Source organism: Trichosurus vulpecula, chromosome 2 (genome assembly GCF_011100635.1).
Source record: "Trichosurus vulpecula isolate mTriVul1 chromosome 2, mTriVul1.pri, whole genome shotgun sequence".
Lineage (NCBI taxonomy): Eukaryota > Metazoa > Chordata > Mammalia > Diprotodontia > Phalangeridae > Trichosurus > Trichosurus vulpecula.
Window position 1 is genome coordinate 223564759 of NC_050574.1, and position 14782 is coordinate 223579540.

The window sequence follows — 14782 nt, forward strand, 5'->3', positions numbered from 1 at the left end:
ATATAAAGATTTTTTTTTCAGTTATCTGCTTCTCTTTTTATCCTTGTAATAGTTTTGATTGTGCTGACATTTTTCATTTAATCAAACTTTAATCAAAATTATCCATTATCTTTTTTGTAGTTAGCTCTATTCTTTTTTTGGTTAAGAATTAATTTCTTATCCATAGTTGTAAAAGTCATACCATATGATTAGCTTCTATTGTAATTTTTAAGCTATCTCACTTTTTTTTTTGGAGGGGGGAAGGTAGGGCAGTTGGGGTTAAGTGACTTGCCCAGTCACTTGACACACGGCTAGTACGTGTGTCAAATATCTGAGGTCGGATTTGAACTCAGGTCCTCCTGACTCCAGGGCCAGTACTTTACTCACTGCACCACCTAGCTGCCCCAATCTCATCTTTAATAGTCAGGTCATGCATCTATTTTGAATTGTTACATGGTGTAATATGTTGATCTAAACTCAGCTTCTAACAGACTGTTTCCCATTGTTTCTAATGCTGTTGCAAATGCTTATTTTAGGTTAAATTCACCAGATTACTAGCTGTAAAAGTACAATTTACAAGTGATTGGCAGGACTGTTTTATAATTGCAGTCTAAATTTCATTTATAGCTGATATGCTTCCAAAAGACAGTAAAGGGAAATTTATATGAATTAACTTTAAAGTAGAACTACAATGTTTGGAATTGTAAATATTGAAGATTGTAATTTATAAATCAATTTAATCTAAATATTCTGGAATAAATATTTCTTAAAAGGGGAAGTATATATTCTATGTCCCTTATATTACTAGAAAATCAGCTAAATGACAGCACCTTCATCATTTTGGTGTAAGACACTGTTTTGAATCAAGAGTTTCATGAATACTAGGTTTTAGTTAAGACAGAGTACTTGAATTATTTTGTCAGGTTGTGTCACTTTAAAAAATATTTGTTACTATGACAGGATGGTGAAATAACAGTCATAAAAGTTGTGATTCTGCTTGGTATGCTGAAAGATTTTTATGTTAATTTAGAGCTGTGTGTGCAGGTATGTTATCTCCACTTAGGATAAAGTTATCAATTTAAACATTTATTCTCTAAATTTTGAGGTATATCTTTCCCATTAAGATAATATTTTTAAATGTTTTATTTTGTAATTTGGTACTTCATTCCTAAAAAGATATATATTAGTATGACTTGAAAAAAATAATATTTCTAATTGATAGCTGTTGTGTGTTAGAAGTCATTGTAGAGTCTGAAGATTGAATGAATATGACAACTGAGTAATATTTTCATTTATAGAACAGTCATATAGTTCCATGGCATTTAAATTCATTATTTTTGAATAGAATGTTCCTATGTCTCCATATGTTGTTGCTTTTCATCATTGATGAGTTAGCAGAGAAAATTTAGTTACTAGACCTAATTTCTTCTTATTTGGGTTTATTAAGTTCAACTAAAGGAAATAATTCTTTGTTTCTGTTAATCACGTATACATGCACACATTTTTTTTTCAAATTTTTAGCTTTTTAAAAAACAATTTATATACATTGTGATTTGGATATGTAGTTTTAAAGAATTAACTAATTTCATTAATTTATATAAGACTGTATCCAACAGTTTTGCCTATTAAGAATAGGATGAATATTTTAATACGTATTTTTCCAAATGTAAGAAATAGTAATGTTCCTGTGTCTTTTCAAGTCCTTGACATAACTTGTTAACATATTTGATGGAGCCTTGAGTATGATATTTATGTTAATACATAAAACCATATATGTTATGACTTTAATTATGTAATTAGTAATATTTATAAGTTATTTTATTGTAAATTATGAGACACTACCAATAACTATGCCAATAAAATTAAAATTAAGATTCAAACAAACATTAATTTTCTACTCAGGTGTGGAAAATAACTATTGACAGGGAAGACAACACATTGAAATGAACTTAAGTTTCTATCCATTCTATCCTCATCCACTTAGGGTTATATTACTCTAGAAATAGAATTATAAAATCTTTAAAAAAGTTTTATTAATATATTTTTTATAATGTTCTAATTTTCTAATGTCCTGTCTTCAAAGTCAGTTGCTTTGATTCATATAGGTTTTATAGTTTTTTTTTCAAGTTGTTTGTTTTTTTCTACTAATTTTCTTAGACTCATGTATTTTTCAATTCCAGATTTATCATTTTCTTTTTCAGAGGCTCTATTCCTTTTTTAAAATTAAATTTTATATTTTTCAATTATATAACTTTTTTTTTTCTGCCTGACTTTTCATCACGGCGGAACCAATCCCAAACCCTTGAAACAAATATGGATTGTAAGGCAAGTCAAATTCACCTATTGATTGTGTCCGAAAATGTATGTATTATTCCACACCTTTAGTGTGTTATTTTTGGGGGTGCTATTTTGTCCTAAACACCTCCCCCAACCCCTGCATCTCCCCTTTTTTTCTTTAAATTTCTGATAGTTTGTCTCAGGCTTCCTTCTTACTGTCCGACCCCTTTCCTTCCACTGCCATGGGGCATTTTTTTTTCTTTTCAGCACAGGGCTCTGAGGCAAAGCAGCTTTAATGTCTTCTAGTTGGGGATTGTGGGAGTTTCTCTGACCTCTGTCTAAACCTCTAAACTATTTGAATTTGACTCTCTGTTAGCTTTCTAGGCTATTGCCCCCTAGATATGGAAGTATCATCACTTAGATGGCTCTGCACCATAGCATTTCCCCCTAATCCGTAGTTGCCCCCAACCCACTTTTATTGTCAGGTGGCTGGAACATCAGTGCCTTTTACCTGGTGTGTGTAGGGTTCAGATTGGGTTATTACCTTGAGGGGACTGGGTAGGGGTCACAATAGCTTGAAATACAAACCTTCTAAGTTGTTTGTGCTGGGAGGGTGAAGAGTAGGGTGTGTGGTGGCCAGGGCCTGACTTAGGTCATTTGTTCTATAGGTCAGATGTTGAAATGAAATGAGACTCTCTTAAATTGACAGCTAACAAAAGAGCTGTGCCTAGCCATTGCATATGAAGGGCATTCAACAAGGATATTAAGTGAGAACACTATGTTGATTAAACTAAACACAGCTTCCTAGTTGGTCCATGGTCATAAGCCCCAGAAACTAAACTAGAGCCTCTTTCCCCTAAGCCAAGCAAGTTTTAAGGAGAATTTCTGTACTTTCTTTTCTTTTCTCTTTTTTGGCAGGGCAATTGGGGTTAAGTGACTTGTCCAAGGTCACACAGCTAGTACATGTGTCAAGTATCTGAGGCTGGATTTGAACTCAGCTCCTCGTGACTCCAGAGCTGGTGCTCTACTCACTGAGCCACCTAGCTGCCCCAATTTCTGTACTTTTTAAGAAAGGAATCTAGCTTAGCTTAGGGCCCAGAGGAAAAGCTGGCAAAATGTTAGGAAATATTGCTCCTGTCATAGAGGTTAGAGTGAGAGGAAAGTCTAGGTAGTTCGATATTTCACTGTTATTTCAGAAGACTTCACCTTTCATCATCTTCCCTTGTGGATGTAGACATAGATTTGGTACATACTTCTTGTTTTGAGGTTGTTGGAGTAGATGGGGGCTAACTCACATAGTATATCTTGCTGATTTTTGTGTTATTTGTATTAAATCTTATAAACTGATTATGCATGTGTCTGAATGTTACATCTACGTAAAAGAATACTATGACAGTTTCTTTCCAAGAGGATCTGAGTATTTTTAAAGTCTTCCTTCTAAGACTTAAAGAAAACCTTTTAAAATGCTAAGCATTTCTTCTTAAAGTATTCTGAAGAATTAAGTATTTCACATTCTTCATGTTTAGTGCCAGTTTTTAAAAAGCATTTTAACAGAATAGAATAATTTTGCCCAACAAAATATGTAACTTTAGAATTCATATATTACATTCTTTAATGCCAAAATGGCAGTATAACTGTCAGTTGTTTTTATTATTTTATAAACGTTTTTCTTAGTAAAATTTTTTCTTTAAAAAGCTTATTCCCACTTCCATGCCATTGCTTCAGTTTTGAAGCAGTGACCTTATTATAACCTAAATATAAGTATTTTGAGTTTTACTTTTCTACATGTTTTTCTTATAGAGAGATTTTCCAGAAATTTGTAAGTATAATACCTTTTTTTCCCCTAGATTCTCCAGAAACTGATATTGCTATGGAGATAGTGACACCAGAACAGCAAGTCTCTGAAGCAGTGTATGACTGTGTCATCTGTGGACAGAGTGGTCCATCCTCAGAAGAGCGACCCACAGGGCTGGTTGTGCTTTTGCAAGCCTCTTCAGGTAAGTTTCTTGTTAAGCTACTTGTCAGAATCAAAACAGATAGTAACTTTTTATTATTGTGGAAGAGCACCAGATGTGGGGTTAGGAGTCCTTCGCTTGAATCCTGCCATTTAAGTTTTAAGTACTTACACAGACATTGGCAAGTTACGTAATCTCTCTCAGTCGTAGTTTCTTCATCTGTAAAATAGGAGCAATAATACATTTACTACCTATCTTAATGTCATTATGAATGCTTTGTAAACCTTAAAGTATTTAAATGATTAATAATTATATTACACATACATATATATGAGTTTTAATTTTTATTGTATAAACCATTGCTGTATGTCAATATACTGAACTCTAGATCTATAAATATGGGTACTAAAGCAATGGCTTGTTTTTATATTTTGTTTTTGGTCCTTAAGCACAAACCAATTCATTAGTATAAGTATTTCAGAGAGAAAAAGCTTATTCTCAGTATTTTGTAAGGCATTTGAAAAATGAAACATTTAAACACATTGTTCACTTTCTCCATCCTCTTCCTTTCTCCCTCTAAAAGTGAAAGAGGCATTATTTAAGGTTTTCTTTAAAACTCTAGATCCAGTATCTCTTTCCAGAATGTTACATATACCATTTTATCAAAGATAGGGTCATGTTGATCATGTATGGGTGATGTCCCAATATTCCCTTTGTGGAACTAAACCTAAGTAGAAGTTGTATGTGCTGTAGTGTTTTTGGCAGTTTTCATTTCCCGTATTTTAAAAATAAAACTGTAGTTCTTTGAAAAAATGAAGCGTTTCTCAGTATTCCTCTCCAGTAACTACTCTTCTTTGCCCTCATCTTTGTTCCCTCTCCCTAAATATATTTGGAGATAATGATATTTTTTCCAACCCCTCCTCATAAGAAAATCTGTTTAGAATATTCCTTCCGGAAAGGATCACTTGCTTAGGTTGTAATGCTTGAAGATGAACAATTAGACATTCCTCCTGAACATCTGCTGAGTTGGTTAATTTAGAGTGAGAGTCCAAAGCCTGTAAAGTCTCTTGGTTCAAGATTTTCTCGTCATGAGATTTACTTCCTTTTTTCTCTACCCTTTGATGATTGGCTCATTTGGATCGCTGCTTTGGCTTTCCTTCTCTTCTATATTTCCTATAGCTAGAAGGAAAAAAATCGATAAGAACTCAGTTTTAATTATCATAAAGATAGCCCATTTGGCTATTCTAACAGAAAGAATTTCACAGCTTTCCTTGCTTCTTCCCCTTCAGGATTCCTATTCCTTTTTCCTCCCCATCTCTCACTGCCTTTTTTGGTGACTCCTCCTCAGAAAACTTTCAGCAAAAGACCCTTCTTCAAGGTTTTCTTTCCTGATCCTCATCCATTCTAGCATACTTTAACCTTTAAATTCCTTGTTACAGGCTTTTCTGATCATGTAGTTATCTTTCCTGCCCTTAGTGAATCAGTGATTTTAACAGTGTAGGTAGAGTATTCCTCATATGTAAACTCCCTTTAACAATATGTATATTAACAACTCTTGTGCAGTTAATAATATTGCTTGGGTTAAGACACATGTAATAGTTCTTTTGGCTTCTCATAGGATTCACAAGTTGACACTATTTAGTGAACTTGTGATGGTAGCAGATTCTCCTTCTACTTGGGAAGAAAATTATATGTTTCTAATACTCTCATTAAGAGTCTGCATAAATCCTCAGAGAACATAGAGAACTAACAAATCTTGGTCGTATTCTGCCGGGAGCAGGAGTTAGACTTGGAGTCAAGAAGACATGTTCAAATCCTGCCTTTGAGGCTTCCTGCTTGCGGTCCTCCCTTCTCCATGTAGATCTTGGGTGACTTAGTCCAGGAAAGTTGAAGCAAAGGGGAAGTAAACATTTTGTAAAGATGTTACTTTTTCAGATGCTTTACAGAATAAGTAAAATCAACTCTTCAATATGAATCTACTAAATCATTTCATTTTACTAATGTACTGGTTTGTGATTAAGAACTCCCCAAAGATTCCTTTTACAGCTCCTCATAGATCTGGCCATAGCTATGTACATTTGTAAATATTTCTTGATAACAAAGACATGTTTATATAACACTTTAAGGTTTAACAAAGTGCTTTTGTCACAACAAACCCATAAGATGAATAGTAAAAGTATTATTATCGTCCTTACTTTACAGATGAGGAATTCAATAGGTTAAACGATGTGTTTAGAATCACACTAGTATTATGTGTCTTGAACTCAGGTCTTTGTGGTTCTGAGGCTGACAGTATCTTCAATATCATATTGCCTTTTATTATTGATCTTACTATCCCAGTTTCTTTAGGGATTCAACCAAAGAAAAGAGAAACCTATCTAAAGCCTTAGCTCTGATCAGTTTTACTGGTAGCTTATCTCCTGAGTAAATAGAAATGTATAAGTTCAGAATTTCAGTCCTAGTGTTAGTGAGCCTTGCTTCCAAAGTCCATTTATTTGAATAGAAATACTGTACAATGTGGTATCTGCATAGCCCATTTTGAGATTTTCCAGTTACAAAATTAATCTCTTGTTTCATTAGGCTCAGAATTGTTGAGAGTGTAAGTATCATTCCAAAGAGTAGCTCAGTCAAGCATGTTATTACTCTAGAAAGTACAGAAAAATGTACATGCCTATAGCGAGATAATAAAGTTTTTCTAGAGATTTTTTTAGAAGTCACAGGTAGGAATGTGTGTGGTCTAGGGTAAAGGACATCATGTGGGACCTTCCTTCTCTTTCCTTTTGCCACGAATATTTGTACATATTATGAGTTCTGGTTAAAATGAGCCAACAGTGATCAATAGATCAAATTATTTGTTGGGAGGCAGTTTCACAGAAGTGCAAAAGAATACCTGAGAAAGTTACTGGGTAAGAGAAAGAGATTTACTGTGTTCTGTCACATGGTGACAGTAATTGTGCTTAACATGCTGATGTTAATTGTGCTGGTGTTGCCAGCTACTCTCTGCCTTCTCTTTGTTCTTATTGGAGCTGCTATAAATTAACCTGGAAGGACAGTGCCACGGGCTGAGACCTGTAGTTGCTATACTTTGGGAGTCACTCTGACAGTAGTTATAGAAAATACTCTATCAAATATATGTTAACATATTTTTGTATCCTCATTGTTTCTGAATCTTTTGGTTCACAAATTATGTTATCAGCTAAATTCTAGTTTTAACATTATTTGCAAAAAGAAAAAGTAAAATTACTTATGTTACACTTTTGAAGTATGTTCTGTGTCTGTCATGTGAGGACTAACCTAGCTAAGTTTGGAGCAGTTCATCACTAAGAAGTTGGCTTCAGGGTGATGGATTCTTCAGTTACAGCAACTGATGAACCCTACATAAGGGGCAGTGGAGGGAGTATCAGTAATGACAGAATCACTCAGATTGTTGAAGTATTGAAGATATAAGTATATATAATCCCTTGGTATAATCTTAGAGGTACCATTTTTTCATCATTTTTATTTTAGAAGCATTTCTAATCTATATTTGGGGTTGGGGACTGGGGTGGGAAATTGAGTGTATTGGCTAACTAATAACTAGTTTATTTCATCAGTACTGTAATTTTATTTATTTCTACCCACTTCCTTTTTGTTTGTAGTCTTAGGGCAGTGCCGAAATAGCACAGAGCCAAAGAAACTGCCAACCACGGAAGAGGAGCAGATATACCCTTGGGATACATGTGCTGCAGTACATGATGTTAGGCTTTCGTTATTACAGCGTTTTTTTAAGGATGTAAGTACTCATTATGATTGAATAGTACTCTTTGACTCTCAAGTTGGTGGATATTCCCCTCAAGTCCATTAGCATATGATATTATGGTTCTTATTTTGCAACCTAAATTGCCACGCTGATCGGAAGTTTATTTTTTAAAATGTAGGCAATGTTATTATATTTTATGGAAATCTTCTATTAAAGTTAAAATTTCAAATATTAAGATAATATAAAGTTTTAACAAAAATAACCATTCATATCTTTCATGACACAGTTCAGGAGGAAATACCTTTTAGATATGTAGTTTGAATATTCTAAGAACTCTTTAATTCTTTTGAGTTGTTTTTTGACAGGTATACAATAGAACTCATTACAGTGGTATTTAATATTGGTTTGTATAGACTCTATAGAGTATATATCTGTGAATGTGGTCTGTACTGTAGATTCCAGAATCTATAGACCCATAAGCCTTCACCTGCTGTATTGCTGGTAGTCTACCTGTGTCCTTCTCAGTTTTTTGTAGCTGGTTGTTTTAAAATAGTAAAGTATCCATAAGGATGGAAGAAGCCGCAGTGGCAGGCTCTTTAGCAAATGCCATGTGACTCTTGATTTGACTCAGGTAAACTACATGGGGGTGATACATACCCCATTGTATTGTAAGTCTTCTGCATGTTTAATTTGGTTCTTGTAATGAGGTTTCAAAATATTTTTTTATTAATTTATTTATTTATTTTTAGTTTACCACACACGGTTCTACATAGTTTTGAGTTCCAGATTTTCTCCCCTCTCTCCCCCCTCCCTCCCCAAGACGGCATGGAATCTCATATAACTGTCATGTATAACTTCGCATTGAATTATTTTATGCACTAGTCAAGTTGTGGAGAAGAATTTTGACCAATGGACTGAATCATGAGAAAGAAGAAACAGAACCAAAAAAAACAACCCAAAAACAAAAACAAAAGAGAAGCAAAAAAGGCGAGCATGTAGTGCGCCTCGATCTGTATTCAAACTTCACAGTTCTTTCTCTGGATGAAGATAGCATTCTCCATCGTGAGTCCCCTGGAGTTGTCCTTGCCCCTTAGGTTGCTGAGAAGAGCGCAGTATGTCAGGGTTGGTCCTCACAGAATCCATATATCTGTGGCTGTGCACAATGTTCTCCTGGCTCTGCTCCGCTCACTCAGCATTATGTCGTGTAGGTTTTTCCAGGTTGTTACGAAGTCTGCATCATCCCCATTTCTTATGGCACAGTAGTATTCCATCACCTTCATATACCACAGCTTGTTCAGCCATTCCCCAATTGATGGGCATCCCTTTGATTTCCAATTCTTGGCTACCACAAAAAGAGCTGCTATAAATATCCTTGTACATATGGGTCCTTTTCCCGCTTGTGTGATTTCTTTGGGATACAACCCTAGAAGTGGTATTGCTGGGTCAAAGGGTATGAACATATCTATAGCCCTTTGGGCATAGTTCCAAACTGCTCTCCAAAATGGCTGGATCAGCTCACAACTCCACCAGCAATGCAACAATGTTCCAATTTCCCCACATCCTTTCCAGCATTTATCATTTTCCTGTTTTGTTATTTTAGCCAATCTGACAGGAGAGATGTGGTATCTAAGAGTTGTTTTGATTTGCATTTCTCTAATCAGTAGTGATCCAGAGCATTTTTTCATATGCCTATAGATAGCTTTAATTTCTTCCTCTGAAAACTGCCTGTTCATATCCTTTGACCATTTCTCAATTGGGGAATGGCTTGTATTCCTATATATTTGGCTCAGTTCCCTGTATATTTTAGAAATGAGGCCTTTAGCAGAGATACTAGTTGCAAAGATTTTCTCCCAATTTTCTGCTTCCCTCCTAATTCTTGTTGCATTGGCTTTTTTTGTACAAAAACATTTCAACTTGACATAATCAAAATTATCCATTTTGCATTTTGTAATGCTCTCTATCTCTTGTTGGGTCATGAATTCTTTACTTTTCCATAAATCTGATAAAGTAAACTATTCCTTGCTTTCCCAAATTACTTATAGTGTCAGCTTTTACTCCTAAATCATGAACCCATTTTGACTTTATTTGGCATATGGTATAAGATATTGGTCTATGCTCAGTTTTTGCCCTACCATTTTCCAATTTTCCCAACAGTGTTTGTGAAATAGTGAATTATTAGCCCAGAAGCTGGCCTCTTTGGGTTTATCAAAGAGTAGATTGCTAAACTTGTTGATTTCTCCTACTTGTGTACCTATCCTATTCCACTGATCCACACCCCTGTTTCTTAACTAGTACCAGGCAGTTTTGATGACTGCTGCTGTATAGTACAGTTTAATATCTGGTGTGGCTAAGCCACCTTCTCTAGCATGTCTTTTCATTAATATCCTAGATACTCTAGACCTCTTGTTTTTCCAAATGAATTTTGTTATTATTTTGTCCAGCTCAGTAAAATAATTTTTTGGTAGTTCGATTGGTATGGCACTGAATAGATAGATTAATTTAGGTAAAATTGTCATTTTTATTATATTAGCTCGGCCTAACCATGAGCAACTGATATTTTTCCATTTATTTAGATCTGATTTTATTCGCGTGAAGTGTTTCATAGTTATGTTCATATAGGCCCTGGGTTTGTCTTGGCAAATAGACTCCCAAGTATTTTATAGTGCCTTCAGTAACTTTGAATGGAATTTCTCTTTCTATCTCTTGCTGTTGGGCTTTGTCAGTAATGTATAGGAATGCTGAGGATTTATGTGGGTTTATTTTATATCCTGCAACTTTGCTAAAGTTGTTTATTATTTCAAGTAGTTTTTTACTTGATTCTCTAGGATTCTCTAGAAAAATCATCATATCATCTGCAAAAAGTGATAATTTAGTTTCTTCTTTTCCTATTCTAATTCCTTCAATTTCCTTTTCTTCTCTTATTGCTACAGCTAACGTTTCTAGTACCAAATTGAATAATAGGGGTGATAATGGACATCCTTGTTTCACCCCTGATCTTATTGGGAATGCATCTAGTTTATCCCCATTACAAATAATGCTTGTCTATGGTTTTAGGTAGATGCTATTTATAATTTTGAGGAAGGTTCCACTTATTCCTATGCTTTCTAGTGTTTTTAATAGGAATGGGTGTTGTACTTTGTCAAAGGCTTTTTCTGCGTCTATTGAAATGATCATATGGTTTCTGCTAGTTTTGTTGTTGATATGGTCAATTATGCTAATAGTTTTCCTAATATTGAACCAGCCTTGCATTCCTGGAATAAATCCTACCTGGTCATAGTGTATTATTCTCATAATGAGTTGCTGCAATCTTTTTGCTAATATTTTATTTAAAATTTTTGCATCAATATTCATTAAAGAAATTGGTCTATAATTTTCTTTCCCATAAATTGATAACCTTAGAGATATGGATGAATATCTACAAAAACATAAACTGCCCAGGCTAACAGAGAAGGAAGTGAAATTTCTTAATATCCCCATATCAGAAAAAGAAATTGAACATGCCATCAATGAACTCCCAGATGGTTTTACATGTGAATTCTATCAAACATTTAAAGAACAACTAATTCCAATACTTTGTAGACTATTTGGGAAAATAGGGGAAGAAGGAGTCCTACCAAATTCTTTTTATGAGACAAATATGGTACTAATACCCAAACCAGGTAGAGTTAAAACAGAGAGGTTTCAAAATATTAAAATTTTTGATAGATTTCTTGCTAGCCAGCTCTTGGAGATTATTCCTTTATTAGATTTTAGAAGACTAGAAGTGTCTTTCTGCCCTCAATCCTCTACCCACAGTGGTATGAGCTAATGGACTGTTAGCTAATGGATATTATAGAGGTTCCAAAAAAAGACATCACTTTGAAATGCTGACCACTAGTGAGCCGAAGGACGCATGAGAATCTGGCTTCCCAGTTGGTGGGCCAAGGATAGTGTTGCTCCCTTCTCCTGAGGGAGACAGTAATAAATGAGAGGTGATAATTATGTAGTGGAAAGAGTTTTTGATTAGGCCTTGGAAGGCCCAGATTCTGGTACTACTTTTGCTCTCTATTAGATGGGGAGAATTTGGACAGGTCAAGTAACTTTTCTGAACCTCAGAGTCTTATAAGTAAAATGGACATAATAAGGCTTGGCCCTTCCTACCTCATGAAGATCAAATGAGATAATGGTCTTTGTAAGCTGTAAAATGCCATTAAAACATGCACAGTTATTATCATTAAGACTTTTCCAAAGGAAAAACTTAAATAAATAACCAAATTTTTACCTTAAAAGAAAGGAAAGAAAAAATAGTAAGATTTTGGAGTTGTGAGATTCTAGTTCATATTACTGGAGTGTTGAGTAGGTGTTCTGTCAAGCTTTGCCAAGATGAGTGAGGTGATCAGTTCCTCCTATGTTTAATCTCTGCTCAGTAGGCAAACTTTGTTTCCGTCAGTTCAGAAGCATGCCACACACATTCTTACATCTGCTTGGTTCTACTTTTATTCAGCGATACCTGAAAGTACATGTTCCATAACTGGTTGAGATGCAGCTGTTTTTGTCCACCCAGCGTATGCCACTTCAGCTTCCTCAAAGGGTATATCTCTTGGACTTGTAGTTATATGCATGTCTACGAATAGAAATAGTATGGACCTAATTGGACACTTCTGTTATAGTATTTCTTTTTTTTAATTTATTAATTTCAGTTTTCATCATTCACTTCCATAAGTTTTAAATTTTCTCCCCTTCCCTTTCTCCTCCCTCCCCAAGATGGCATGAAATCCGATATGTGCTCTACACATACATTTCTATTAAACACATTTTCACATTAGTCACGTTGCATAGAAGAATTACAACAAATCAGAGAAACTATGAGAAAGAAAACAAAACAAAAGAGAAAATAGTCTGCTTCACTCTGCAGTCTGACTCCATAGTTCTTTCTCTGGATGTAGATGGCATTTTCCATTATGAATCCTTTGGAAAAGTTTTAGGTCCTTGCATTGCTAAGAAGGGCTAAGTCTATCAAAATTAGTTCTCGCGTACTGTGGCTGTTACTGTGTACAGTGTTGTCCTGGTTCTGCTCATTTTAGTCAGCATCAGTTCATATAAGTCTTTCCAGGTTTTTCTGAAGTCCACCTGCTCATCATTTCTTGTAGCACAATAGTATTCCATTACATTCATATACCACAACTTGTTCAGCCATTCCTAAATTGAGGGGCATCCCCTCAATTTCCAGTTCTTGGCCACCACAAAGAGAGCTGCTATAAATATTTTTTACATGTGGGTCCTTTTCCCATTTTTGTGATCTCTTTGTGATACAGCCCTAGAAGTGGTATTGCTAGGTCAAAGGGTATGCACATTTTTATAGCCCTTTGGGCATAATTATAAATTGTTTTCCAGAATGATTGAATCATCTCACAGCCCTGCCAACAATGAATTAGTGTTCCAACTTCCCACATCTTCTCCAACATTTATCATTTTCCTGTTTTGTCATGTTAGCTAATCTGATAGGTGTGATGTGGTACTTCAGAGTTGTTTTCATTTGCATCTCTCTGATCAGTAGTGATTTAGAACATTTTTTCATATGACTATAGATAGATTTAATTTCTTCCTCTGAAAATTGCCTGTTCATATCCTTTAATCATTTATCAATTGGGAAATGACTTGTATTTTTGTAAATTTGACTCAGTTTTCCATGTATTTTAGAAATGAGGCCTTTATCAGAGACACTGGTTGTAAAAATTCTTTCCCAGTTTTCTGCTTCCCTCTTAATCTTGGTTGCATTGGCTTTGTGCAAAAACTTTTCAATTTAATGTAATCAAAACTATCCATTTTGCATTTCATAATGCTCTCTATCTCTTATTTGGTTTTATATTTTTTTTGAGGTGCTACATCTGAATCTTATTTCTTGATCTTTGCTTTGGATTTTCTGGTGTGCTAATTAGTGAGGAGACAGGATGTGTTCTCTTTTTGATTTTTGCTTTGACGTCTTTTGGCCTTTTGATTTGTTCATGGCCTTGCTTATGGGACAGTCTTTTAGCACATAACCTAGACTTGTGTGGCCATGGCAAAACTTTGTATAGGATGAGGCCATCAGGAATGTTGCCAAGCAAGTGAGAATTTTGTAGATGTATTTTGTCTAGACAGGTTTATTTTATTGAAATAAATATAATTGTTTTCAATTAAAATTTTGTTTTCTACTTCCCCTGATTAGGAGGGTAGGAATGGGAAGAGAAACAAAACTCTTGTAACAAATACGCATAGTCAAGCAAAACAAATTCCTGCATTGTCTGTATCCAGCAATGTCACATATTTCTTTTAACGGGACAGAATTTCCAAGATGGGGATTTTGCCTTTGTGATTGCATCAGACACAGCAAAGCTTTCTTAAATTCATAGGTAGAGTGGAATGTTTATATCATAAAATGTTTTACGAATCCTAAAGGGAGTTTCTTACACTTACAGGTGAGCTTTCCATGGCTTGAGTTTTTTGGGCTTAATTAGCCATACCGAAACACATTCATAGGCAACTTTAATGCAAACTGTCCCAACAGATGTTGTTATTTTTTCCCTTACAATGTACCCTTTCTCCAAACATCCCTGTTTCTGTTGAGGGTACCAGCAGCCTTCTTGTCACTCAAGTTTGCCACCTTGGAGTAATCATTGATTCTTCCCTCTCTCTTATACCTGATATCCAATCAGTTTGCCAAGTCTTGTGAAGTCTATATCTACAGTGTCTCTTATTTCTTTTATAATTTTTACTAATTCCTGTCATCCTAGTTCAGTCTCTCATTAGCTCTTGTCTGGATTATTGCAGTAGCTTATAAGTTGTCTCTACTTTGAGGCTCTCTCCCTCTCTA

The 14782-nt window shown here is 34.9% G+C and overlaps 1 protein-coding gene across 3 annotated transcripts in view; it reads left to right on the plus strand.

The window, feature by feature from the left end:
• The window catches only part of UBR3 (ubiquitin protein ligase E3 component n-recognin 3), a 312264-nt gene that overhangs the window by 184593 nt on the left and 112889 nt on the right, over positions 1 to 14782 (plus strand). For all 3 annotated transcript variants that reach the window (XM_036747217.1, XM_036747219.1, XM_036747218.1), the window contains exons 25-26: positions 4104 to 4253; positions 7850 to 7983. In XM_036747217.1, the coding sequence (XP_036603112.1) occupies positions 4104 to 4253; positions 7850 to 7983 (284 nt within the window). The remainder of the gene's footprint in view (positions 1 to 4103; positions 4254 to 7849; positions 7984 to 14782) is intronic.